Below are 26,728 nucleotides of genomic sequence, written 5' to 3'. Positions count from 1 at the left end.
GAAGAAGAACGAGGAGCTAAGATGGCTACAGTTTTACATTTTAATCAGAGGTGAGGAGAGGGAGCATGTGGGCGAAATTAAAAACCGCTCTGCAGGATACGTTCAGAGGCCTCGCTATGATTTACTTTTCTGCGTTGACTTTATTTGGGAGCCTAACATGTCTGAAACTGCTCAGTGTTTTTCAGGAAAACGCTGGAAAGGTGGAAAGGTAACGTGAGTGTCCCTCTGAGCCAATGAGCGCACTGCTCCTCTGTGGCTGCTTTGATGAGTCCATGAGAGGAGAAAAATGGGACAAAGACAGTAAAGACGCAAAGCACCTGCTGCTGCTCATAAACCTAAAGCTTAATTACTGGTGGAGGCATAATTAGCTTAAAGAAAGTGCAGCTGAGCATATTAACATTTTTTAAAATCATTTTCTCATCTGAAATATGACGGCCAAGCAGACTCTTTGTTTTCATGACAGAATAAACAAACCAAGCTTAAAAGACAAAATAATTTCATATTTCTTTCTTTGTTTACATGTGGCGGACCCTGCCACCTCTCTGGCTATAAACAGTGTTCTGGGGACATAATTTTCCTCTGAGAACAGCATGTTAATTCATTTGTGGAAAAGAATAGATATGAGTTTGTGTTGCTGCCTCATTTATATTGTGAATAATTAAATTCTGAGCTGGAATTTCTTCTCCAAAACTACGTAGTGGCCTATTAAATCAAAGTGAAAATTGACACACGCAGACACCCCATCCCCATCTATCCCCTGTCAAAATTAATAAAGAGTAATAGCCCTATAACTGCTATTGTGTAGCTTGATTTCCAAGATTACTGGTAATGAGGTCAATCCACAGCACGTTAGACACAGACACACTCACTAGCATTAGCTCCAGAAAAAGCAGGCTAACATTGTTTACTAATAGCCTACCATTGTTAATTTTTAAAATAGCACTGCATAAATACTGGAAGTAATTGTCCTGAATTCAAATGTTTAGATTTTAAACCTTGGCATGTAATCCCTTTGTTAATATCACATGCTAGCCTGACAGTAGCAGATGGCCCTGGTGTTAATTGTATATACGTGTATTTTAACGTTTTATGATTTCAACATGAAATAGACACAACCAAACACAAAATCAACTAATAACGTCAGCTGTCGAATAAAGAGGTATGAAACAAGAGTTTACCAGTCAGGTGTAGTGGTTGCCAGTTGCAGTGCTGTTGGCAACGTGAAGAGCTCCAAGTTACAGAGTTTTGGAGCAGCACCTGAAGGCAGCGCACGGCTCCACTATTACATCCGGGACACCGAGCAGTGTCTGATGTCAGTTGGTTCAGCTGTCAAGACTTTCCTGCATGTGAAGAAGAAACCCCGGCTGCTCCTCTGGCTTTAACCACATATTTCGGTAGAAGAGATGGTAAGTTTATACACACGCCAGCACTTTGTCTCGTAGTCACCTGTCTTAAAAGCCTGCTGTATAAAACAAACGCCAGAGAGCGCTTTTTTAGCTTGTATTGGTTGCTATGCAAGCTAGGGTGCTAATGCTAGCTAGCAAAGCTTGCAGCAACACTGACAGGTGGTGAAGTTTCGCTAAATTTAGCACGATAGCCATTTGCTAACTTTCATTCATTTTACAGGGGGCTTTCAACACATCCTATGTCTAAAGCTTGGACTCGGTTAAATGTGTGCTGCTGCTTAGCTTTTCAGCTGGCTATCCCACTTAGCTGTTACCACAGCCTGTGTTCACTTGAATTGACCTTTAGTGTAACTGAAATGTCTGTTCTTGGAGGTTTCTTGGGGCTTGAATGTCGAAATCGTGTCTTGACTGACTGTCACAGTTGTGGACAAGGCACCCCCTGCCTTCTGACCGTCTCTGATGCAATATCTTCTATATAACATTAGTAGCTCTCATGTGCACTATATGAGATTCATAGTTGGATCTAATGCCTTTTCTTTTAATCTCACAGGCGCTGATGGGAATTCAGCTGGTGGTCAGCTTGCTGGCAGCCAGCATTATGCAGAGGATGGCCCCACATGCCTCATTTGCTCGCTGGCTACTCTGCAACGGCAGGTATATTCTCACCCTCACCCTCAGGTAATACATTATATGCATAATGTGCTGGGGACTGTTTACATACATGTGTCATTCCTTCCAGTTTGTTCCGGTTCAAACACCCGTCAGAAGGGGAGCTGTGCGCGCTGGCCGGGAAGCAGATGCCCAAACCTAACAGGAGAGACAGGTGGGAGTCGGGGGAGGGTGTGACACAAATGAGGGTGCCTGGAGAAGCAAGAAATTGCCTGAATCACAAATCAAATGTATTGCTTAATTACTTTTTTATCTTACTATTTCTTACTCCGGTCAAGCTGCTCGATGTCTCCGTTTTTCTCCTGTCAGTAACAGAAAAACAAACTCATCCTCTGTTTATTTTTTATGCCTTCTTTGTTTGATTTCTAGGAGACAGAATGGGGAGAATAAGCCTCTCACTGTGCCCAAAGATATCGACCTTCACCTGGAGAAAGCTCCAGTCAACGCTCTTGATGCTCTTGGTAAAACAAACATTCTTTTATCTGCACCACAATGATGCGGTGGAAGTACAAACACAGCTCGAGCACAGCTGTTGACTCACAACTAACCCCCCAATGCATTTACTTTATTTGCATTTTTTTACAGTCCCTGCTTCAAAACAATGTATGGTTTGTTTTTTATACAGGTGGAGCATAGAACAATCTTCTCAGCTTCTTTTTTTTCTTTTTTCTATTGTCAGTGCTGCGCTTTTTCCTGGAGTACCAGTGGCTGGTAGATTTTGCAGTCTACGCGACGGGTGTCTTCCTGTTCACTGAGGTTTACTACAATGTTGTAGATGCAAGAAAAGAGGTCAACATTGGAGCCCTCTGGTGTGTCCTGACTGTTCTCTTCAGCCTGTATCCTTCAACTCTAAAGTGACAGAGCAGATAAGTCAGTCATATTGATTGATCCTAGACTCCCTGAATGTCTGGTTCTGCACCTGCAGGCTCAACATTTTTGTGAAGATCAAGTAACATACACGATGCACAAGCATCCAGTCACACTTGCAAAATTGTCTGATGTTAATACCATTTTGGTCCAACATCATATTAAAAATACTTCTGCTTGTCTGAAAGCAGCCAATAAGGTAGCATCACTCAGATATAAGGACCCCTTTTCTCCTCCTGGTTGTTTTCATTTAACCTGCATCCCTCAGAAAGACCCTTCACACGCTGATGAGGCACTACTTCCGCTCCGAAGAAGGCGGTGAGCGCTCGGTGTGCCTTGCCTTCGGCTTCCTGTCTCTGCTCGTGGCCATGCTGGTGCTGGTTGTCAGAGAGGACTACCTGGAGTTTGGCCTAGAGTCAGGCTTTTCCAGCCTCTTCGACAATTTGGAAATCTTTGTCAAACAGCAGGGCTACGCTGACTGGTCGTAAGTATCTGTTTCTACAAAGACGCCTTATAACTGAAATACACCTTTGTTGCTTGTGTATAAAGAAAAAAGTTATATCAATTTAATATTGAATGGTGAATCAAGACACCCTATCATTGTTATGTACTTTGTAGGAGCCAGTAACAGACTTGACAAATATTAGTCCTAGATGCAGCATTCCTGGTTTTGATTTGATTGTTTTGACTTCCTTCAGAATCCCAGTGACCAGACTGACAGTAAAGCTCGGTCTGGCTGCTATCTGTGCTTACATCGGCTCTCTCCTGGCTTTCCCCGGCCTGCGACTGGCTCAGACTCATCTAGATGCCGTACAGATGAACTCAGACCGCCCACTCATGCAGTAAGAACTGATTAACACTGCATCAAGCAATGTGCTCCTTTATTAAAAAACATTACATTAGCAGTATTTAGCTGTCTCACATATCCCTTATGTTTCCTCCAGGATTCTGCTGCACATGAGTTTCCTGTCTCCAGTCGTTGTGTTGGTTCTGTGGGTGAAACCCATTGCAAGGGACTTCCTGGCCAATGCACCTATGGGGAAGACCTCTGTCACAATGTGAGTTCACATACATATTCTCCACTACAACCAGAGCTGCACAAAACAGCATTATAATGAGGTGCTGCAGAGATGACATTGCCAACAAATCTTATTCTTCAGATGAAAGAAAACATGTTTATTTGGTTCAGATCCCAAATAATTTCACATTATTGTGATTTTGATAGTTGTTTCAGTGAAAATCAAAATTGTGATCCCACTTAAAAGAATCATATTGATTTAATCATATCAAATTGCAATGCCTGTGAAGTTATCATCATTTCTTTTAAAACATCTTGCAGCCCTAACTTCAACAGAAACTCAATTCTAAAGGCAAATAATGGCCAGTGAGGCAATGATCACACCGAGACTCATTACTAGTATAGGGTATAGCTGCTTCAAACTGTAAGACCTGTAACTGTAAGAACCACTAGAAAAATGCAATGGTGATACAATAGAGAAATGCATGCCAGGCACTACTGGTACTACTGGAAAATGGGTTAAAAATGGGAAAATTGACCACTTCTCCATGATATCCAGCAAATGGCACATAGTGGTAACTTGGCCAGTCCTGGTTCTTACTGATCCTCTCATCAACTTACAATTACAGAGTTTCCAGTGAAACGTTTGACAGCATGCGCCTGTGGATCATCGTGGCGTTGTGTGCGCTGCGGCTCGCACTGACTCGTCACCACCTGCAGGCCTACCTCAATCTGGCTCAGAAGTGGGTGGAGCAGATGAAGAAGGAGGCGGGGCGTATCGCTGCAATTGACATTCAGAGGAAGGTCAGCTGTGTGAACGGACCTTCTAGATACAGAACTTTTTACATCAAGAAAAGGTTACTGAGCAATGTAAGAGTGAACGTTCCCAACCTGCAACTGAGAATAATGTGCTGTTTTCCAGGTCACTCGTATCTACTGCTACTTGAGTGTAATCACTCTCCAGTATCTGGTTCCTATTTTTCTTATCCTGTTCTCCACGTTGGCACTCAAGGCACTCGGTAAGTGAATCACCGCCATCACCCACCATCATCATCATCATCACCACGGCAGCTGCGGTTTTGGAAGAATACACACTTGATCTTTTTTCCCAAGATGTTGAGCTGTTCTTAATATTTGCAGTTACTGTGGATGTGGATATTAGAAAACATCTGCAGTAAATGTCAAGTTTAGTGTCAATAAAACATAGCAAGAAATGGTTTCTTTCAAAGATCTACTTTCTTGCTTTTTCCTTCCTGTGCAGTGGTAAAATCTAAATATTGACTTATCTCTACTGATCTTGTAGGGGACTTCTCCTGGGGGACCGGTGCAGAGGAGACACCCGGGGTGACTCCAGCGCTGGTGATGCCCACGGCTGCTCCTGTGCTGCCTGGTGTTGTCGATGAAGATGAAGAGGGCGTGGACGACATGGAGGAGGACATCCAGGCCACAGTAGCACGCCTGTCAGAGACCTTCACAGCGCTGCGGTCTGTCCTCACTCCAATTTTCTTCCGAGGTTTCTTCGCCTTCCTCACTTGGTGGGTAGCTGCCTGCCAGGTCATCAGCTCCCTGTTTGGCATCTACTTCCATCAGTACCTTATGCAGAACTAAGTGCGGAGTTGCATACAGTTCCACCTGCGGTGCAACCCCGGCCCTCAGCTGTTGTACGGTGTCACAGGATGGTTGCAGACAGCAGAGGGGCCTTTTCATTTCAACACGCAACGACAAACAGAAGGCATCTTGTTTTTTGGTCTGCGTAGAGTAGACGGGTGATAGGCTGTCTGTTCATATCGGCTACATTTATGGCCTTATATCTCTCTGTGACCAGCAGGCTACTGGTATCAATAACACAAATGTACGAGGATGCAGGGGTCTAAATTACAAAGCAAGTTCATATTAGAGTGGCTCTCTTTAGGTTACCTGGCTTCACTGAGTCTGACGTTAGCAATCCTTAATCATCATGATGACGGTTATGAACTGGCTCAGTTCACTTGAGGGTGGGTGTGTCCACATGAAAAAAGACAACATTTTTAATTACAGGCAACATCAGATGAACAATGAGTAGAGTACTTGATACCCACAGGGAAGTTACGTTATTGTTGGAGCAAAAGGTAACATTCAGCAAGGTGAAATATAAACAGCAGAGTGGAAGAAGAAGCTCTAAAAGTACAAGGAATCATTTCCCAATCCAAAAAGGCTTACCCTTTTTGAATATATTTGACATATTTGACATTTCCAACATGTTCGCTCCATAAAAGTGACATTTTGGGGCTTTTTTGGCTTACTGTGAACAAACTTGTATGAATGATAGTCTTAAATATATAAGACTTATTGCTACTAAAGCAGCAACTATCGGCTGATAATCAGTCCAAATATATTTACTGACATAGAGGAGGGAAAATATTCATATTCATTTTTCCTTTTTTCTCTTAAACAAATTGCTCTAACTGATAATAGAATGTAAAAATAATTGGCAGTAGATTATAAATAGAACAGTTAATCGTTACAGTTTTAATACCTGACAAGTTGTAACTGACTGAAATGTTGCATATTTTTTACTTGCATAGCTAATTGGTTGTAACTGTGTGCACAACCACAGGCATATGCAGCTATAGTAGTCATTCATTAGGCTCTTAATGTGGTAAACTTCTCTATGAGCACTGTTTTAAACACGGAGTAAATATTTTTTTTATCTCTCTTAATAAGCAACTGCTCTTTGAAAATGTCTCTAAACCTCTTTATTGCTTTATTACTTAATGGTAAAGTCACTACTTTTGTCCATGTAGAGGTCCTGTAGAAATGAACATCCACTTTTCCCAGTGATCTGATTGGTCAGTGGTTAACCTGCTCTGGAGCAGGTTACCGTGGTGATGAACCCCATTTAAAAGTGAGCCAGCTTTGTGATTCAGTCCCCTCGTCATCTTTCAGCTTCTCCAGTGGAACGTTTTTCTGCAACCTTTTCAGATGTATCTGCTCCAGTGTTACCTGAACTGTTCTCAATAGAACATTATTAAATGCTGCATATACGATGTTTAATTGGTACCAGGATGAGACTTTGTGCTTAACTCCTGTGTAGATAAGATGTTTTATTTTTGTGAGCGACTCTTTTGTCCCTCGCAAGGAACCGATTCAAGAGTGCTAAATGTTTGTTTTTTTGTTATCTTTTCCTGCTGTAATGTTTTGATTGCAAATATGTAGTAGGGCTCTGATCCATCCTATCGATTTAAACGCAGTTGAAGGTGAACCAGAAACTGTGGCTTTTTATTTTAGCAGAGAACTGAAGAGCTGTTGCTTTTATCTTAAGAGTTTCCTTCTGAATTCCTAAGTGCCTGGGAGCTCAGGGATTTTGAGTCTGTTTTAAAATTCCCTTTCTCCCTGATCGTTCGTATTAAGAATGAATGGAATCTGTCGATTAGATGGAATAACACTCCAAACAGATTTCTGTTTTTTTATTCTTTATGTTCAAACACTACTCACTGGCGAATATTTCTAGTTGGAGTGTCTTAATTAGCTTCATCAGCTTTTAGTGTTTTTTGTTGTTTTATAGCCAGTCATAGTCTGATATGTACATGTAATATTAATCAAAGTCTGCTTAGAATCAGTTTTGCGTCAGCAGATTTTATTTATTTATTTATGAAATATTGCCTCATAACCTTTTGGGTTTTTTAAGAAATGATACAGATGTTGCAGTTCTGTACATTTTTGTATTCTGTGTGTGGCAATTTTTAATTTTTTTGCGTGTTTTTTTTAAGACAGGTATTTGAACTAAATGCTCTGAAGTCATTATACTGTGAAGTTCATTTGGAAATGTTGCTTTTTGAGATTTTCTGAATGCATGGTGTGTAAAAAAGTAAACATTTGGTTGTTTTTTAAATTTGTGTGGCCCAATAAAACATTATTTTCAGTCTCATGTCAGTTTGATATTCCCACTTAATTCTGCCTTCCCTGGAGGAGCGTGGGAGATACGGATGATAAAACGTTTCCTTTTTAGAAAAAATCTGCTCCAGTTGACAAAAGACATCACGCATGACAAAGGAGTGTCTCGCCGCTGTGCTCGGCCCTGATCTCTGACCCCCAACCTCCTGAGAAGATCATTCTTTAATCACTGATAATTACTATGAACCTGATGCCCTGAGAGAGTCTGGGAAGAAATATTGTTATTACGGATGCTCGACTTGGCCACATAGAGAGTTTTTCAAAGTCCTCTCCATGTTTCAGTGCAGCCTGAAGAAACACTGACACTTTTTTTTTTTTTTTTTATAAACTTGATGAGATTATCTAAAACTTTCAGGTTTGACATTCCAGTCGTGCACCAGCAGTGAAGGAACGTGACCTTTTTACCAGAACGAGACTTGAGAGGCTCTTTGTCTGAAAGTCGACGTGATTTATTGGTGATATCATTTGACTTCCACGTCCAGTCAGGAGCCACAAAGGTTCTTCAGTTTAGAGAGGGACGGCCGCCTCGTTGTCTTTCTTTTTTTATGTGCACTGGGACGCGCTTCACTGGAGGATATCAACAATCACAAAGCCGCTGCGAAAGTGGAGACATTTGGGAGATTAACAGTCCTGACAGATCGTACAAATTGTGGCTTGCTTTAGATTTATTCATTCACTCATATTTGGTTTCTAATTTAAGTGTTTAACTTCTGGAAACAACTGAACAAGACAAAATATTTTTTACTTATACAAATTCAATAAACAAAAGAGCAGCAGGAAGAAAACTATATTCCCCGCCCCTTTATTAATAATGACATAAGATACTGTCGACACAGATGAACAACCCTTTTTCTGTTTACCTTTTTTAAACGTACAACATGAAAATCCAACAATTCCCACAAATTACATTAATAAGTCATCTTAACATAATAAATTCAAAATGTCCTGTTATTTTTCTTTTGTCTTATGTTGAGTATTATTTGAGCAGCAGTTTAATTCATTGTCCAGAGAATTTGAGTCCATATGCTGAAATACACATCTGCTTTAATGTGCAGCCTTTTAAAATGAAATATCCTTTTATGATCCTCGCCTTTCGATTTTAAAGGACAAGTTCACCCAACAATGAAAGTTCACTCATCATGACCTCACCTTCATGCTGATGGAAAGCCTGAAGAAGTTTTGAGCCCCCCAGACGGGCTTGTGCACCCACTTCAGATGGAGCGTGAGCTAACACATTTAATTCAGCAGCTACAGTGAAAACTTTCAGCGTAGGTAACAACTTTTCAAATCAGTTTTGGGAGCTCGAAGCTTCCGGACGATTTGATTACATTGGCCGAGCTTAGTGGAGCCTTTTTATGTGTTGTTGTTAGTTTTGGAAAGAGTCCCATCTGCTTCAGTTATTTAGGAGAACGCTGCAACAATGTTTTGCCATGAAGCCCCAGAAATGTTTTGAAGACTATGAAACTTCCCCTGACCTTCCATATCAGCATGGGGGGTCAGTAGATCCTGACAGAATGATCATTTCTGGGTAACCTTTTCCATCAGTATAAACTATTTTAGATAAATGTCTGTTTCTGGCTTCTCATCTGACTAATTTCATGTTCAAACCAACTAAATGTTTAAATCTCAACACATCTCACACTGAGATGTAGCATCGGGATGTTGTGCATGAGTATCATGTTTATTTTTGCCAACACTTCCTTTGAAAACGTGTCTCCTCCTGTCAGACGACATGATTGAGGAGGATCATTTGAGCTTTTCCAAGTTCCACATTCGTCAGCAGCATCCTCGCCCAGCAGGAGCGACGGAGCTGCGTCCCTCTCGGCGCCCGCGACGGGTCTGTGAGCGCGTCCGGCCTAATGAACTGAGAGGTGACAAGGCTGACATATCTTTATAATCACATTAATTATGTGCATCTGCGTTGGAGGCCCTCGGGCCCGCTCGGCCTGATCTGTGGACTGCAGCGGGCCCAGTCAGGCAGCCATGGCGGCCTGTGGTTGCTATAGAAACCAGTGTGCATGTGTGTGTGTGTGTGTGTGTGTGTGTGTGTGTGTGCAGGACCCAGACATGCCCTACAGTCTCTGGCCAGCCTGGTCCCAGGGGAGCAGACCAGACATGACCCCGGTGAGAGGCTCTTTTCATTTAGGGAGGAGAGGACGGAGAGATGGACCGGGGCTCCACTCTCCACCCTGAGATGAAATGCTCCGCAGTGTGAAGTGAGAGGACGTTCTGGTGTAGTTAGTGTGAGACAACCAGCTGTGGAAATGAGCCTTTTTTGAACTGAATGTATTTTTTTTTTTTTTGAGGACATAAAGGTCTAGAGGCTTTTAAGTGGTCCATTCGTGTTCCTCTCATTTGGCGGCTGCGTGGTGAGCCGCCTGACAGGGGCCAGACATGATAATGAGGGTGTGTGTGTGTGTGTGTGTGTGTGTGTGTGTTCAAAACATGGTGAATAAGACTAAACAAATGGACACATGAAAGCCTGATAGCTGCACAGCGAACTGCATTTTATCTGTCTTCAGGTTGCCGTTACATGAAAAATCACCTTTTTTTTCCTCCCAAATGAAAGACAGACAACTGAATGCTTCATGGAAAAAAAAAATTAATACTAAAACAGCAGGCGAAAGCACAAAAAAACAACAACAACAAAAAAAAAATCAAACCGGTTTTATTTAAAAGGAATCACAACAAATGTCAGATACAGATACGTCTCTGTTCTATTAGTGAAGCGTTCAGCAAACATAGAAAAAAAAACTCGGACCCAAAACATCAGAATACTGATCATTTGGTTTCTCATGCTGATATTAATCCACGTAACTGCGTAAGAAAGTAAGAAAAAAGGAGCAAGTTCAACAGCAGCACCTCCTCCGGCCACATGACCAAACCTGTGTCAAGGCGTGTTTGTTCAACGTCGTCAGGGTGAAGCATCTTGTCACAGAGACTCATCAGATAATAATTAATCACAGAGGATTTGGGCTGGTCCTCCCTGCTCTGCACGCTCTCACTCAAATACCCCCCCACCCTCCAAAAAATCCACACTTTGAGATACAAGATGACCCCTTGTGGACAACGAGGGGAAATTCACCAATTCATATTTTGTCAAGTTGAATAATGCGAAAAGTAACACACACAGAAATCCAGCGCACAAAGAGACACATTTACAGGCATAATCAAAAACAAACACATGTCAATAGAAAAGCAAAACATAATGCGAGGGTTGTTTTTTATGAAATATCCTTTGAATATTTAGACTCTGTCTCATATATTTCAAAAATACCCTGAGACAGTGACAGCAGTGAAGCTCAGTAATACCCACAATATGCAGTTACTAAATGAACAAAACTAAATTATACATTTTTTTTTTCCAACGTTGTCTCACTTGTGACGTCTTTGGCTGCTACCGTATTTGATTGCAATCAGGGGCTGTCGCCATATCAGATTTTGGCTACAACATTATTGTGGTCAAACAAATTCATAATAACAATTTTGTTGTGGGATCTATACAATTGTTTTTATAAAATGTGAACTGTCAAATCTATCATTGACTTTTTTTTTGCAATTTAATGATTCTCCAAAACGCAAGTGTAGGGTGGTGAAGTGAGAGTGAAAGAAAAACAACTACTGTCAATTACTCACTGATTAATGGAAGGCAACCAGACGACCTTATAGACAAAAGATGAACAAAATATTTTCACAGGATTATTCACCCGATATCCTATTTTGCGTATCATTGGCACATTATCCAATATTGCGGCAGCCCTGACTGCAATGCAAAAGGACGATGACTGAACACTTTGGTCTTTCATTGAAGTAGACTGTCGTGACTTTTGGTTTCGATGGAGTGAAGTAAATAACTGAAATGAGCATCATCTGCAGGATTAATGAGACTAAAAACGAAGCATAGAAAGAAGCCATTTCCCCAAAGAAGCCCACATTCAAGTTCCTGATACAAATTAATGCCCAGATTCGCAGCGATACACACAACACACCAACCTGTGTGTGCTGAAACAGCTTTGCTGTAATTGTTCCTCCTTTCTGTACCGGCCATGAAAAGATCTCCTGCTTAATGTCCAATGTACAGACCGACACTGGGGACAGAATTCTTTTAGAGAAGCGTTCAAGTTCATTTGAGATATAGCATGTAACTTTTCTGCATAAAAAAAAGTCCTTACAGATAAAATGTATTTTTAAAGATATATTTCTGAATTAAAATGTCCAAAAGCGATCGCTGTTGTGTATTTTGTTGAGTTGTGCGCTCATATTATCCCAGAAGTTTGCTGCAATTTTCGAAGACAAATCTGTAATTTCACTCCTGACAGCGCGTTTCATTTGGTCCCCCATCGCTGTAACTTCTAGGAGAGAGTCAGCGTGCGAGGGAGGAGGTCGGTGAGTGAGCCTGAACGTTACGTGAATGAAAACCTAAAAACATCACCAGGCGTGGATAGATTTTCATTGGCAAATGTCATGAGGACAACAACTCCCATGATCCCACACGGCTTAGGTCTTGTTTTGTTTTGATGGAGAGACCCCTGGTACCAGAAATTCCACACTGTGCATTTAAATCGGGCAAATGAAGCGGACATTTTGCAAAGTTACAATGTTGCTCCGGTGTGAGAAACTTTACCCAGAAAAGACTTTACTATCCCTCCAACGACTCTCAGCCATGAAATAAAAAAATGCATTGTCTAAATTTCAACAACAGCAAAGATCTGGAGGCTCTGGATTTTCTCCCTCGTTTCCCTTTTCACGGCCTTCAAGGCCAGGAGGAGCAATTACAGCGAACAGGAGCTGTTTCAGTGTAAGTGTTGTAAATGACAGACTTGAAAACAAAAGATGAACTTATCCTTTAAATCGCACAGTGTATTCCTAAAAAAACTGTTCTTGTGAGGGGGCGGCGGGAGGGATCATATCACTGATTTTTGGCCGTTTTGGAGGAATTCTGCTGGTCCCGACGTGCTGCTGTCGCTAACTGGTAACAGAACAAACACCAACACATTTCAGATTGTATGTCTGTCTCACATGAGCGCCACACAGAAAACTAATCCTAACCAAACAAAACAAAACAAAACGAAAAAAAAGAGCAAAATGTCTGTATGCGTCTGTCTCCTCATGGGATCAATCAAGTGATGCAGAGAAGATTCTTCATCGCTCGGGAGAGACCAGCTCTGTGTGAGGAGACAAAGACAGGCCATCCTCTCTGGGACGGAGGGGACAAATCGACCCCATCTCGCTATCTTCTGTTTTATCTGTGTGTGTGTGTGTGTGTGTGTGTGTGTGTGTGTGTGTGTGTGAGGACTGGTTTTGATTGAAGATAGCTGATTGAATAGGAGATGGTGTTAGGCTGCAGCAGCCAGCTATCTCTGCCACCCACCACTTATCTCTAACTGCCCTCCTTCATCCTGTGGGTAGCCGGCTTTGGGAAACTCCTTCATCTCATTGGCCGGACGGGCTTCCGGAGGGGTATGGCGAGCCGAGTCGGGGTTGCTCATTGGCGAGTGCTGCCTGAGGTGGTGTCGGGGAGGGGAGGTGGGCGAGGACATGTGCTCGGGAGAGCTCCGCTCTGATTTGATGCTGAGGTTGAGGGAGGGCAGATGCGAAGAGGTGGAGGAGCAGGACGGGGACGGGAAGGAGCACCCTCCGCTGGACATCCTGGAAACAACATGAGGAGAGACAAAAGAAATGTGTGAACATCTTCAGTTCTGCAGTTACTATCTGAAGTGCATCAGGTGCAGCGTGATGAAGACAAAATCAAGGCAAAAATTGAATTTTCCAGCATTGGATTAAACATTCACCACAAGGATACATCTAAATATAAACAACAATAAACAGAATAAAACCAGATGTGACCCACTAACATTCTTCGATGTGTGATTTCATATTTCATGGAGAAAGTTCCCTGAATTGGCAGTTTAATTTCTAACACAACTATGTACAATTTCCCATTATTAAAAAGTAGTTTTTATTTTTATTTTAAGACACAAGTGTTTCAATCCATTAATAGTGTTATGACATTCTCAATTCCACAGTTGTTTGTATTTTCTTTTAAGTCCTAATTTTAAATTTAAGCCCTATTTTTCTTTATTCTTTATTTCTTCATCCTTATTCTTTCCTATGTTCTTTTCTAATATTTTTATTCATTCATTTGTGTCTATTTATTTATTTTCAACCCATTTCTTTTCATTCTATTTCTTCTTTTTACTCAACTTCTTTTATTCTTATTCATTTATTTATGTATTACTCCACCACTTGTAATTGTATTTGTTTCTATCTATCTATCTATCTATCTATCTATCTATCTATCTATCTATCTATCTATCTATCTATCTATCTGTCTATCTATCTATCTATCTATCTATCTATCTATCTATCTCTCTATCTATCTCAAAGGATTGAAAGGCTTTATTGTCACATGAAATCTTCAGCTCTCTATGTCTCTACCTAGTGCCATAACAAACACATTACACACGTGCTAGAATCAAATTAAAAAAAGAAATAAAGTAGAAAGGAAAGATATTTATTTAGGTAAATAAATAATTTATTTATTTATCTTTTTATTTTTTATGATTACGCTGATACATTAATTCCTTTTTGTCGTCCTGTCTGACTGTTTATCATCCTGTTCTGCGCTCTAGCTGCTGACACCTGTTGTCAGTGATAACTTCAATTGTCTTCTGCAGCTGCATTAATAGTTTCCTCAGGGCTGATGATCGACCATCATTTTCAGCTCTGTGTGTAAAATGCGATGCTTGTTAGTGCTGTTTCGTCCCAGATGAAGATCTGATTGATTGAAATGTTGCACAGCGGGAGTGAATTGCTGAAGCAAACGCTGCGCAGACGCAACTTTTCTGCCTTGATACCGTATTTCATCCTCACAGAGGAGCCTTTATTACGCATTAATGTCCTTACCCTGGGCTTATATGAGGCCCGTGGGGCTCCTGAGGCGGCTGCGCTTGCTGCCAGGGGTTCACTGCTCCTCGCTGTAGACTGACTGAGTGATAAAAACCAGGTTGGCTGTACTCTGGAAGGAAAGAAAAAACACAGGCATAAATTAAAATCTGAAAAAAAGGAGGCCACGGAGATGGAATTTAATACACCTGAATCACTCAGAGGACAGTTTCGACATTTTGGGAAATACATCCCCTCACTCTCTTGTTGAGAGTTAGAAGAGAAGACAGATATCGCTCGGTCTGCACTGTTGGCACGGAGCTGCTGTGCAGCCAACAGATGGTTAGCCTAGCTTGGCACAAAGACTGGAAGCAGGGGGGAACAGCTAGCCTGGCTCTACCACTCACTTATAAAACATGTCTTGGGGGTCGAGCACGTGACTGTCTCCTGGAGTGACTTCCTGGAACAGGTCTCACTCAACATCCCGCCCACAACACATATCACAAGTAAACAGCCTATCAACACTGAAAAATCTGAATCTGCAAAGTAACCAGCAGCTAAAGTTGTCAAATAAAAGTGGCGGAGTGGAAGTATGAAGTAACAAACAATGGAAAGAAGCTCAAGATTGAACTTAAGGACGATGTACTTTTGACACATTTTTTTTTTTTTTTACTGTAAATGTGGATCAGTTCTAAATATCTGCACTGAATAACAAGTTGTTATTTTTGCACCTTCATTTCGTTTATGTGCCCTTGCTTCCTTGGATATAAGCTCGTGTACGGCTTCCTGCTCAGGGTGTTGGGTGTGTGATGTCGTTTGTGGCAGAGAGGGTGGTGTCACGCTTGGGACGGGTGTGGGGTGGATGTGTTGTGCCTGGTGGTCTCAGACTTTTTGATCCCACTCTCTGTAGTCACTAAGCTGTATTTTTTTTTTAAATTGAAAGCGTCTTACTCTAGATAGAAACCTAAGTTCCTCTTTTTTTTAATCGCTTGTTATCTTGCAGTATTGTTTTCATTGTGTGAAGCGCTGTGTGTTACTTTGCTGTGTGAACATGCTCTACAAGTAAGGTTGGATTGGTTGACTGAAGATGTCAGTCCTCGCTGCTAGCTCTCAGCAGGACAGCATATAAGTGTATTTTCCCAACATTTTGAGCTATTCCTTTAAATACCTTTTCATCTGCGTTGTTTTGCACATTTAGCACTCTTACTGAATTCTGTTCACCCTAATTTACCCAAGAATAGACGACACGCAGCAGACGTACCAGAGGCTCCAGGAGACGGGAGGCCGTAGCCTCCCAAATTGTGTCCCAGCAGCCCGGCCTTGCCCATGGCGACCATGGAGCTGCTGCTGTGCAGGCCCTGGTACAAGACAGCCCTCTGATGAACACAGAAAGTCAAACATCATTAAATACATGCTGCCTGTCTGTGCCAGGTGAGAGTGACACAGACAATCTGTGACGCTAACATCTACGGGCACATCGGTTCAGTTTTAGAAGTCGTGTAGCGTGTGTGTCACATTCACTGACATCTTTAGAGCATCAGATGACTCTGAATAGTAACAGCCACTTACAGCAGAGCTGTGGTTAGCCCGCGTGGCCCCCATTCCCTGACCAGCAGCGTCCCCCCGCAGGTTCTCAGGGCCCAGGTTCAGAGGAGGAGGGCTTTTCATGTCCAGAGCTCGATTCAGGCTGCCATGGGAGAACACGGAGTAGCCGATACCTACACAGGAAGTGAAAAGAGATGTGAGCCTGTTTCACTCACAGAGGAATAATTTATTCTCTGTGATACATTCATCACCTCCCTCTGTTTCTGTCTGCAAGTGTGATTAAAAAAAAACAACTTCTTCTTTTCAGTCTGACCCATAAACTAGTGTGAGATCTTTCTGGGCCAACGAGCAGCTATTGTTTTAAAGTACCAGTTGACCCGACAGAATCCATTCATCTGCGTCAATGCCATGAAAAAATGGTGCTAAAACATTTAAAGCACAACGACTGCCAGTGACATCACAGCGTGTCCAAATAGTTAAAGAGTGCAGGAGACGCCGACATGACTGGCAGGTGCGATACATTCTGTACAGAAACCACAGAACTGGTTACAGCCGCTGTCACACTGGTGGAGGGCCAGTTTCACAAAACAGACATGTGTGGATTAGTGCGCACACGCATGCACGTACGCACACACTTCCTGTGAGTTCACAGCCAGCTGCACAGAGGGGCTGACGGTCGACACGTGAGTTCAGCAGCTAACATTTAACCAGAACCCAGATGAGGGTTTCCTGGATTTTCATGCTTAATGTTTCTATTTCTAAGGGAATAAAATGTAAAACATAGACACAAATGATAATATTCTGGTGATGTATAAAGGTTAAGTCAGAGTGAAGTTTTTATTTTTTATTTTTTAATAAATGACAGTTATGATTTGCTCACATTTTTCTAATTGCACACATTTTGTTTCAAAATGTACAAACGCACATAAAAAAAAGATTAATTTGACTTTTCTCCTCTTTTGCATAAAAGGTGCCATTTCGAGCTGCGATTATGGCATATAGTATATAATATTACACACATATACATTATAATGATATATACTGAATACTCTCTATATCATGTACTGTGAAGTATGTGTGATTCATCCTTTTTCATCCGTCCACTCCGTGATTACAATGATCCTGTTGATGTTTCGTGTGGTTGGACCAGCGTCAGCCGGTTCTGCTCACCTGTGTGTGGAGACATGAACGCGGTGTGTGCGTGTGGTGCAGCAGGACTGGCAGAGCCGGGTCTGGAGCTCAGGGATTTGAAGGCCGGGGGTCTGTGGGACGCCATGCTGGATCCGGAGGAGTTGGGGAAGCCGTTCTCGCAGCCTGCAGACACCAGGAACTGAGCCTCCTGCGAGAGGAGCGACGGAGCCTGATGAGGGAAAAAAAAAACACGAGTCGTAAGAGCACAAGAATTAAAAGTTGTAAACTGTCAGCAAGTGAAGAAAAATATATCGCATTTGTGGACGTTTTGAGCTGTTTGTATTTCATTAAAATGAGGAGAATTAGAGGAATTCATAATAAAACAATTTCGGGTCAGCTCACCATGTGGGGGTGTGTGTGTGTGTGTGTGTGTGTGTGTGTGTGTGTGTGTGGACTGACGTAGAAGCGCTGGCGGGCCACAGAGAGATCCATGCCCTCGCTGAGCGGGTATTTGTCTGCGCCCACCTGCATGCTCTCCTCACTGTCGAGCTCAGAGGCCTCAAGACCGAGGCCCTTCCTACGCAGAGTCTAATACAGAACAGAAAGTGCACGGGGAAAATTACCCGCAGTTGACAGCATGAAGATTCAGAAACGCACAAACGATGCAGAAACACTCGTATTTAGTAAACGTTGAAACTCCCGCTCCCTGCTGTGCAAGAACCGACTAAGTGTACCTCCAGGATGTCCGTGTTGGTGCGGCTCTCGTGCGGCTCGCTGTACTCCGTGTACTTGAGCAGCACCTTGTCCATGTCCGTGCTGGCGTACTGGAACAGGCGGTTGGTGCTGTTGAAGATGATGAGGGCGATCTCACAGTCGCACAGCACGCTCAGCTCGTACGCCTTCTTCATCAGGCCAAACTTGCGCTTGGTGAAGGTGACCTATGGTGCGAAAACACACACACACACACACACCGAGGTCTGCGTCATCTCAGATCGAGATTACTGGAGATTTACTGGTGAGCCCCTTCCATTCACTTTTTTTTTTTTTTTTTATCAAGTGGGTTTTAAATTTCAATCGTATTTTCCATCATTTTATGTCTTTTTTTATGTAAAAGCACTTTGAGACAATGCGTGTATGAAAGGTGCATTACCAATACAGTTTATTATTAATGTATGTTAATTATTAATAATAATTATTAATATTATTAATTACATTTTTAGCTCAATATAAAGTCAAATATGTACAAACTTTAATATTTCTAGGAGAAAAAAAAAGCTTTTTGACCAATTTGGATTTGTTGCTACAGAATCGAATCTGATATTTTTAAAAAAAACTTGTTTCAAAATAATACTGCTATAAAAAAAAAACCTGTTCTATTATAACACACATGCCCAAAATGGATCACTCACAAATACTAACAGTGCTGACAGTGTCTTTATATAACCTAAAATCACAAGCTGGTCCCGGAATGGTTTTACAGTCTGTCCTCTGACTCTCAGTTCAGATTAGGAAAAACCCCAAAAAACAAAAATAAAAACCTTATCACCAATAATCACCCAGCACTACAGATTAAGTAGAGAGAGTTCGTCTTTGCCAGAAGTCTGAGTGCAGTTAAACACATTATTCTCGTTGTTCACACTCATTCCTCGTGTGACGCCAGACATGCTGACTGACATGTGAAGAGGTTGCCAGCTAAAAGGGAACACTACTTTTTCTGTATTGCGCTGATGTCACCTCAGTATTTGGAAAATCTATGTAACTTCTAACTGTGAAATGAGGTCAGTGTAACAAACTGTATTTATAGTCACATTCATCCTCCATCAAACTGATCAGCACCAGATCCATCTTCCTTTTCTGCTTTAACTCGCTCTGTGCAATCAAGAGTTTGTTCGGTATGACAGATTTATTACAGATATTTCAGATTTTGTTAAATTTACAGCTGTGGGTCATCGTCCTGGCTGTGTGAGGATTTAAAAATAATACTGCAAATAAAAAGCCATGCATTCAAAACTACAGTCAAGTAAAACCATCTTTACCACACAGCAAAATGTGGTTTGGTATCAAAAGTAAAAGTAGTTCCCATCAGTGTTTTGCTATATCTGATGTTTTTTGGGTGAATATTATTGCTGCATGTTGGATTCTACTTCTAGTGTGTATAGTATGTTCTTTTTTTCAATAATTCCTCTATTTAAAGTAGAAGGAAGAATTCTCTCGACACAAAGGATTTCAAAAATCACCACGTATGGAGATTTGAGGTTTTCACCGACAACGGAGGAAAAGTAACAAGTAACTTAAGCATTCAGGAATATGTAGTGGAGGAAAAAAGTACAAGTTTTGCATCTGGGATGTGTCGGAGCAGCAGTTTGAAACAGCATAAAATGGAAACACTTGGGGAAAGTGAAAACCCCTCAAATTTAAACTCAAGCACAATACCTGAGTAGCTGTACTTTGTTACATCCCGCCCCTGCATATCGGTTGCGTCCTCTTGGCGACAGAAAGCTCTTACTTCAATCATCACTTAAGTCTCGCGGTCTCCCAGCGTGCATCTGCACACATCTGGCTCGAGCTCGGGTGTGTGAAGCATGCCTGCCACAGTCGTTGTGTAGTGTTACTGTGATGTCACTGCTGTCTCTCATCATTCAACAGATCTCGATGTGATATTTCCTCCATTGTCTTGCAGCATTCAGAAATCATGCAACAAACATTAACCCGAGGGGCTACGCCCATACACGCAACGCGCAGACTTAATCTTGATATCCAAATCTCTACCACTGTCACGTCGCCGTCAGACTCTCAGCTGGAACAATTTTTAGTCCAGTTTTGCATCTCCTGAACTCCCTTCGCTCTAAACACGAGGCGCTAATTTTCTACGAGCTGTGCCATAAATATCACGTCAGGTCACGGTTTTCATTCCTACTGTGTGTAAAACGAATCCTCGGATGTTGACTCACCTGTCTGTTCCTCTGGTCCAGGATACGAGAAATTTGTATTTTCTTTCTTCCCATTTTGTCTGCTGTTTTCTGCAAAAACACCTGTGGGAAAAAAACAAACAAAAAAAACACAAGAAGGTTACAATGACAGTACACAATATGCTTGTGTAGCAAGCATTCATCAAAGCATATCAAAAATAAATATTTATATTGATATTTAACACAAATGTTTGTTCAAGGGAAATGTGATTCAGAGGGTCAAAGTCACATTGTTGGCCACAGCGGTTTATTCTTGTGTGCGTGCTTCGGCATTTTATCAGCAACAGCACAAATACTGACAAAAACGTCTCTTTACATTCGTGTAATTTCTAGTGGGAAATTTTCATCCATTTGGTTTTAAAGTCCCTTCCCCCTTGGTAAAAGGCAGGGTGTTTATTTTTACCACCATGAGGCGATGCGGTCTAAAGTTAGGCTGCAGGCCCAGCAGAGCACGCAGTCTGACACCCCCACAGTCTGGGTTACCCCCAGGCCAACAGCACAGTGCTCGGCTGCACCGCACGGCCCCGAGAGACAGGGTTAAAAATACAGTCCATAGCTCCTTTTAAAGGTTCATCAGGCAATAGCTAAAACCAAACAGTCAAAGGAAAACGGTGTGTTTTTGAAAGATGGATGAAGCTAGAGAGCCACCCACTCGTCTCTCATGCACCGAAGGAAAAAAAAAAAAGAGAAAGAGGCAGCAATCGGAGGGCAGAAGGCAGAGGCATGGATGGATTGTGGTTGGCTTGAGAATGTCCATTTTTGAAGCTCACACCCGCTGTTTTTCTGTTTCTCTCGGCCTAGAAACCCCCCCCCTGTACTTTCCCTGCCCCTACAGGACCATATAGAGCTGGACGCTGGAAAAGACGCGAAATCCGAGGATCACTTTCACTCTCTGCATTGTGGGAGACGACCGTAAAGCGACATTTTCTGAAGCTATAAATCACGCGTGTCCATAAATTTGCCCTACGTGTGAGTTATTCCCGTTTTACACTCCGCTATCAGTCAAACGACTGCGCTAAGTGGTAGTCTGACTCCTCTGACCTGACCGTATAGTGCTTCTCCAAAGCCCAGAGGAGTTTTCGCTGGTTTTCCCCCTTAATACTGGACATGTATCGGACCCCTCTATATTTAGTTCCATGTCCCTCCTGATGGTGCCTGAGCGGATATGGCGCCTGTGTTCCCACGACCCCTACAGTGCCCGCTGTCCCTCAACGTAAGCTTGGCACACAGGCATCTGGGGCATTTCTGAAGGAATCCACCTCTTTGCCCTTTTTTCATTACCTTATAAAGTCCTGTGATATCCACCGCGCTGAATATACTGCGGAGACTAGACACACCTCGACACTGACAGCTGCAGATGAACACATCAGTGCCAGGGCACACAGCTAATGCTGTATAAGAGAAGGACCACAGAAACCAGTATTGGTCGGTTGCAAGCGACACGACTGCCACAAAGAATTGAACTCAGATCAAGTTGTTCTGGTTTTTTTTTTTGGTTTTTTTTTTCCGAACCAGAAGCGAGACAATTTAACCTCGTGTCAAGGCATGTAAATGGTGAGAGGAGAAGGAAGTGGGACATATGTTTTGAGCAGGGCAGAAAGATCTTTATCTCAGGGTTTTACAGAAAGTTCCTCTCCTCTCAGATAGGACGTGATCACCGCAACAGACAGCTCTGTTAAAACGCACGACTAGCTGGGTAAATATAGCTGCGAGTTAGCTATAGAACTGCATGTGGTTTAGTAGGTTTTGTCGAAGAAGACCTGAGGGCCTGAGACAGGCAGGAAAAGCCTGGCGGTGTCTAACAAAACGCGGCGGCTAATTCTGGATGATTTCCCACACACGACAACTGTCATTCGAGGTCTGTGAACGCACCGGGGCTGGTGACCTCTCAGCTCCGAGGCCAAGTCTCATTACTGCGGAGATGGCTGACCCTTCGCGCTTTGTGTCCTCCACTGATCGACTCATCTGCTGAGTAAATCTGTCATAATGTTTCCAAGATCTGAAAAATGCTCATCACAAATTCTCAAAACCCAAAGTCACGTCCTAAAATTGTGTCTTTTTCGCCCAACAAGCAGTCCAGAACTAAACAATTCTTCATTCACTGTCACGAATGACAAAGACAAGCAGCAGATCCTCACATTTCCGGAGCAAGGACTGGCAAAAGTTAGACATGTTTGCTCTGATAACTGACCGAAAACGACGAATCCTTGCACTTTGTATCCTCCTCTAATCCTGCAAGCGCTTCCACAACACATGAATGTGACGCAGAATCGCAGTGTGTCCTGTGATAGTGCAATAATTGCACAATTGCACACGACTTGCCCCTGGGTCTCGGGCTTCTACAGGGGAAAGACGACAGATTTGTCAGATGTCTTCCCAGAGGCGAGACAGTGGAAAAGACTGCACCAACACACCGTGGCCCTGCGTCCCTGACACACCCTGGGAGCTCCTCGCTAATCACCCGGGGGACCTCGCCGGGGACAACACGTACACAGATAAACCGAATAGTTCACGCACGAACAAGACGAGGTGACTCTTACACATTCGATCGGCCCGGCCGGGATGGATGTTTTTTTCTTGCCGTAATGCATGAATGAGAAGGGAAAAATAAGTAGGGCATTTCTAGAGTACTGAGGGTTCTGCTCCAGTGGTTTCGTTTCCATGAGTCATTCAGAGCAAGGTGGCTTGAAAAAAGTGTTGCAAAAACATGGTAAACACGTGTGAGAATATTAGCTAAAGGAGCTAATGGCTTTACTGGGGAGGAGGGGTGTGATCGTTTCACCATCACACAGAATCGGTTGTTTTTCACACAGATTATTTCTCTCTTTTTTTGTTTTTTGTTTTTAGTTAATTCTGTCTCAGCTGACATCGTTCGTACTCCTCCGTCAGCCATGCATTTGTTGTAGAATCACTCGGAGAAGCTGAATCTAACACGCCTGCTGCATTACACTGACACACTGAACTCCGACTCTCCCTGCAGCGGTGCGGATGACACCCAACAGTGCTGGTGTGCAGCCCTGTTTTTTCGCTGTTCTGCTCAGTTTTTGTCGCTCCCGTGTGAGTCACATCGAGGTCCCGCGTTAAAGTGTTTTGAAATGTGAAACCAGGCCCACAAAAAACCAAAAAAACAAAAAACTGTTTCCTGGAACCGAACTTTGCACGAACCGACACATAAATCCTCCAAGAAAACCTGAGAAATTTGAACTTCTGAATGGTCACTGGCAAATCCTCTTACCATTCAAATCAAAACTGAAACACGCTTAAAGGGGAGGAATCCCCGGGTGTAATTAATTTCTTACTGATGTTTTGCGTTCTTGTCTGTTTAAGAGCAACAATACGCCAGGATAAACAAATGTGTTTGTGTGTGTGTCATCTTCGGGGTCAGACGGTTCATGTGCCCGCTGGGCCTTCACAGAGTAATGGTGAGGAAATATTTGTCTAATTTTAACAGGAGATAATTGAATTGCCTTGATATTTATGATAGAGCCAGAATAGCAGAAGTACAGCTGAACATTTGATCTTTCCTCAAAATAGATTTAAAAAAAAAAGAAGAAAAGAAAAGAAAAGTTTTCATGACTTAAAGGGGCACGATATAGTTTCGCAGAACAAATTTAAACACAGTAATTTGATAGTTACAATATCAATGAGGTCATAACACAAAATTAGAACTATTTATCTTAGCCATAACTGAATAAACAAGCTGTTCTCCGAGGAAAATAAGATCCCAAGGAACACTGTTTGAAGAAGGGTGGCAGGGTCCGCCACATATAAACAAAGTAAAACTGTGTGAAATTGTGTCATCCTTTAAAGTCGGTTTGTTCATTCAGTTCATTCAGTGATGAAAACAAAGACAGCCTGTTTATTTAGTTAGTTTAGACATGAAAAAATCTAATAAGTCTTTCTCTTCTGATTGAAATGTTCCTCTCCAAAACTGCATGGCGCCCCTTTAACCTGCTCCGTGAGAGGTGACACACCTTGATGACATGAAAAGCAAGACTACATTTGTCCCCGAAAACAACCCCTAACATGTTATCTCACTGCGGAGCCCAAAACACGAGAGTTATTACTGCACATGTTGAATGAGGCAACAGTTCTGAAGGATGGATTCAGGGTCACGGGATTTCATTTCACACATTCGGCGCTAAAAATAAAAAACGTAAAAATAAACAGCCCGGAAAAAAAAAAATGTTTGCGGATAATTAGACCTAATAAATTGCTGACGTCATTCAAAATAGTGCGTTTATGAATAGCCCCGTCTGTCCCCGAGTTGCCACGCATCCCTGTCTAATATAGCCCTCATCTATAGGCTGCGTTCAATGACACAGCAACAGGTGCGTTATTTACAGCTGTGTCACAAACACTGGCGAGGAAACCCCCGCGAACCTTTTAACAGCGTGAGAGATTTACAAGAACTCTATCGAAAAAACTAACAACAACAAAAAACAAAGATCTCACCTGCTCTGGATCTCCTTCTCTCGTCTCACCTCCGAGTTTCACCCACCCCGGTTGATCGAGAAAACCAATCAAACAGGGGAGAAAAAAAATCGCAGACGGGGCGGAAAAAAAACAAAAACAAGGAGAAGAAAAAAAAAAGCACACTCAGTGTTTCGTGTCTCGTCTCGTGTCCTGATCTCGTGCTGTGATGTGCAGACATTCACCTGGTGCAGTAGTAGCAGCGGATGGTTCAGGAGCGCTGCTTTCCACAACAGCTGGCTGCTGCAGCCCGCCTCTCTGTCACCGCACACCGCCTCCTCGGCCGCGCCATTGGACGCGCTCCTCCGCCTCCCATCCGCCCGCGAGCGCGCCACTCACTCACCGAGGGCTGACAGCCAGTTCACAGCAGAAGTTACACTGCGAGGAAAGATCCGCAACACACAGAGCACACTTTTGGTGTTATTGTGTCTCAAAGAGGGCTTTTTTTTTTTTTTTTTTTTTTTTTAAATGTCTTTCTTTCTTTAAAAGTAGTTTTGTCTCCTCTGTGTAGATTTTCATCAGTGGAGCGGTGAGGACACGAGGGTGGGAAGTGGAAAGTCTCGTGATGTGCAATTTGCATACTTTCTGTTCGACAAACGAGACAAACAATCTATACATCTACAGCCCCCCTGTTGTATCCAAAGTCATACTTTAGTTTAAAAAGAACAAACATATATATATAGTAAAAATAAGTAAAAGTAATTAAAAGTAAGTAAAAATAATTATGAAAATGAAGAAAAGTCACCCAAATCAACAGAATTTAAGTCAAATTGTGATATTTTCATAAAGGTGCAGTATGTCAGAATCTTAGTTTTAAAACACTTCAACAGAGTGTGAGGAAACAAGACCATGTATGTATCCATGTATTGCATCGTGCAGCTGTCTGCTAAAAAAGAAGGAAAAATAATTCCAAGCCCACAGTCTGGATCGCTAGCTGCACGGCTAATTGAGCTAACTGCCTAAGCACAGCCATAGTGAGCACTGCAGCAGTCAGCAGTTTCTCTAGCGTTAGCCACCCACTAGTATGACTTTGAAAGGTGTCCAGTTCTTACATGTCAGCTTTTAAAGTGGCAGTCTAAAAGATCTACAGAAGAGGCAACTGCAGGTGTATTTTTGGACCTCAGTGCTTCAGAGATCCAGCGTCGCCTGCGTGACGTCAGCCAGCTGTCAGTTGACACATGAAGGTGATTGGCACCTTTTCTTCCTCAAGTGTCATCGTCCGCTGTTTTCTGTCTTTACGTTGACTGTTCGTCCAGCAGTTAGCAGTAATATCGACGGTTTACTCCTGACGCCAGCGGAGACCAAGAAAAATAAAACTGTTATGTCGTGTGTGAACCACCTGCTCTCTCTGGCCGACCAACCACTGCTCGGTGAACACGTCACTAACTGTGTGTGATATTTTCCGGGAAAGTCACCACCAGCACCCAGTGTTCATCTTTGGTATTACAGCAAATGCGAGGGATTACGATAAATAGTGACATAACACATATTTTTTCTACATGAGAAGAGATTATTACTTTGAGTATCATAAGTAATTTCCAGGCAATAAAAGTACATTTACATACATCTATACACTGCATATTCTGTATTCTAGAGGTTGGGGGGAGTCGATATTCTGAATTTTTCTGGTCATCAGAATCAGTGGGGTTTTTTTTTTTTATCTAACTGCCAATAAAACAAATTAATCTTAAATGCACTACTTTGGCTCTGATGCTGTACTTTGCAAGGTAACAAATAACTAAAGTTGTCAAATGCATTTGGTGGAGTAAAAGTACCGCATCTGCCTCCAAAATGTAGTGCAGTATAACGCTGCAGAAAGATGTAGATTCTCT

General features: G+C 42.4%; 2 protein-coding genes across 3 annotated transcripts; one reads left to right on the top strand and one right to left on the bottom strand.

The window, feature by feature from the left end:
* The first annotated feature begins 1,269 nt into the window (after nucleotides 1-1,269).
* Nucleotides 1,270-7,867, top strand: tmem161a (transmembrane protein 161A). Its single transcript, XM_037115564.1, has 11 exons — nucleotides 1,270-1,406; nucleotides 1,957-2,060; nucleotides 2,146-2,229; nucleotides 2,445-2,536; nucleotides 2,755-2,911; nucleotides 3,211-3,426; nucleotides 3,641-3,784; nucleotides 3,887-4,000; nucleotides 4,590-4,764; nucleotides 4,883-4,979; nucleotides 5,264-7,867. The coding sequence occupies exons 1-11, from the start codon at nucleotides 1,404-1,406 to the stop codon at nucleotides 5,566-5,568; spliced, it is 1,491 nt and encodes a 496-aa protein (XP_036971459.1). The 5' UTR covers nucleotides 1,270-1,403; the 3' UTR covers nucleotides 5,569-7,867.
* Nucleotides 7,868-10,374: 2,507 nt separating this feature from the next.
* On the bottom strand, nucleotides 10,375-25,360 carry mef2b (myocyte enhancer factor 2b). 2 transcript variants are annotated; one of them, XM_037113663.1, is made up of 9 exons: nucleotides 24,879-25,350; nucleotides 20,406-20,486; nucleotides 18,189-18,392; nucleotides 17,914-18,042; nucleotides 17,494-17,683; nucleotides 16,348-16,496; nucleotides 16,040-16,154; nucleotides 14,800-14,911; nucleotides 10,375-13,542 (listed from the first exon to the last, which is right to left on the bottom strand). In XM_037113663.1, the coding sequence occupies exons 2-9, from the start codon at nucleotides 20,457-20,459 to the stop codon at nucleotides 13,248-13,250; spliced, it is 1,248 nt and encodes a 415-aa protein (XP_036969558.1). In that variant the 5' UTR covers nucleotides 20,460-20,486; nucleotides 24,879-25,350; the 3' UTR covers nucleotides 10,375-13,247. The 2 variants fall into 2 exon arrangements, with proteins under 2 accessions (XP_036969558.1, XP_036969559.1); XM_037113664.1 differs by having other exon boundaries at nucleotides 13,248-13,542; nucleotides 25,082-25,360.
* Between the last annotated feature and the right edge of the window lie 1,368 nt (nucleotides 25,361-26,728).

The sequence above is a fragment of the Acanthopagrus latus genome, chromosome 11 (assembly GCF_904848185.1).
Source record: "Acanthopagrus latus isolate v.2019 chromosome 11, fAcaLat1.1, whole genome shotgun sequence".
NCBI lineage: Eukaryota > Metazoa > Chordata > Actinopteri > Spariformes > Sparidae > Acanthopagrus > Acanthopagrus latus.
The sequence above is the reverse complement of the archived record's forward strand: the minus strand, read 5'-3'. Positions and strand labels throughout refer to the sequence as shown.

What these genes read in the sequence shown, in the direction of transcription:
- tmem161a (XM_037115564.1), top strand. An exon ending in TGGCTACTCTGCAACGGCAG is followed by an intron (nt 2,061 to 2,145) that starts GTATATTCTCAC and finishes CATTCCTTCCAG; the next exon opens with TTTGTTCCGGTTCAAACACC. An exon ending in CTGACTGTTCTCTTCAGCCT is followed by an intron (nt 2,912 to 3,210) that starts GTATCCTTCAAC and finishes TGCATCCCTCAG; the next exon opens with AAAGACCCTTCACACGCTGA.
- mef2b (XM_037113664.1), bottom strand. Translation starts at nt 20,459, where the DNA reads ATGGGAAGAAAGAAAATACAAATTTCTCGTATCCTGGACCAGAGGAAC. An exon ending in TGGCCCGCCAGCGCTTCTAC is followed by an intron (nt 17,684 to 17,913) that starts GTCAGTCCACAC and finishes TTCCCTCATCAG; the next exon opens with GCTCCGTCGCTCCTCTCGCA. An exon ending in GGGCCTCATATAAGCCCAGG is followed by an intron (nt 13,543 to 14,799) that starts GTAAGGACATTA and finishes TGTTGTTTCCAG; the next exon opens with GATGTCCAGCGGAGGGTGCT.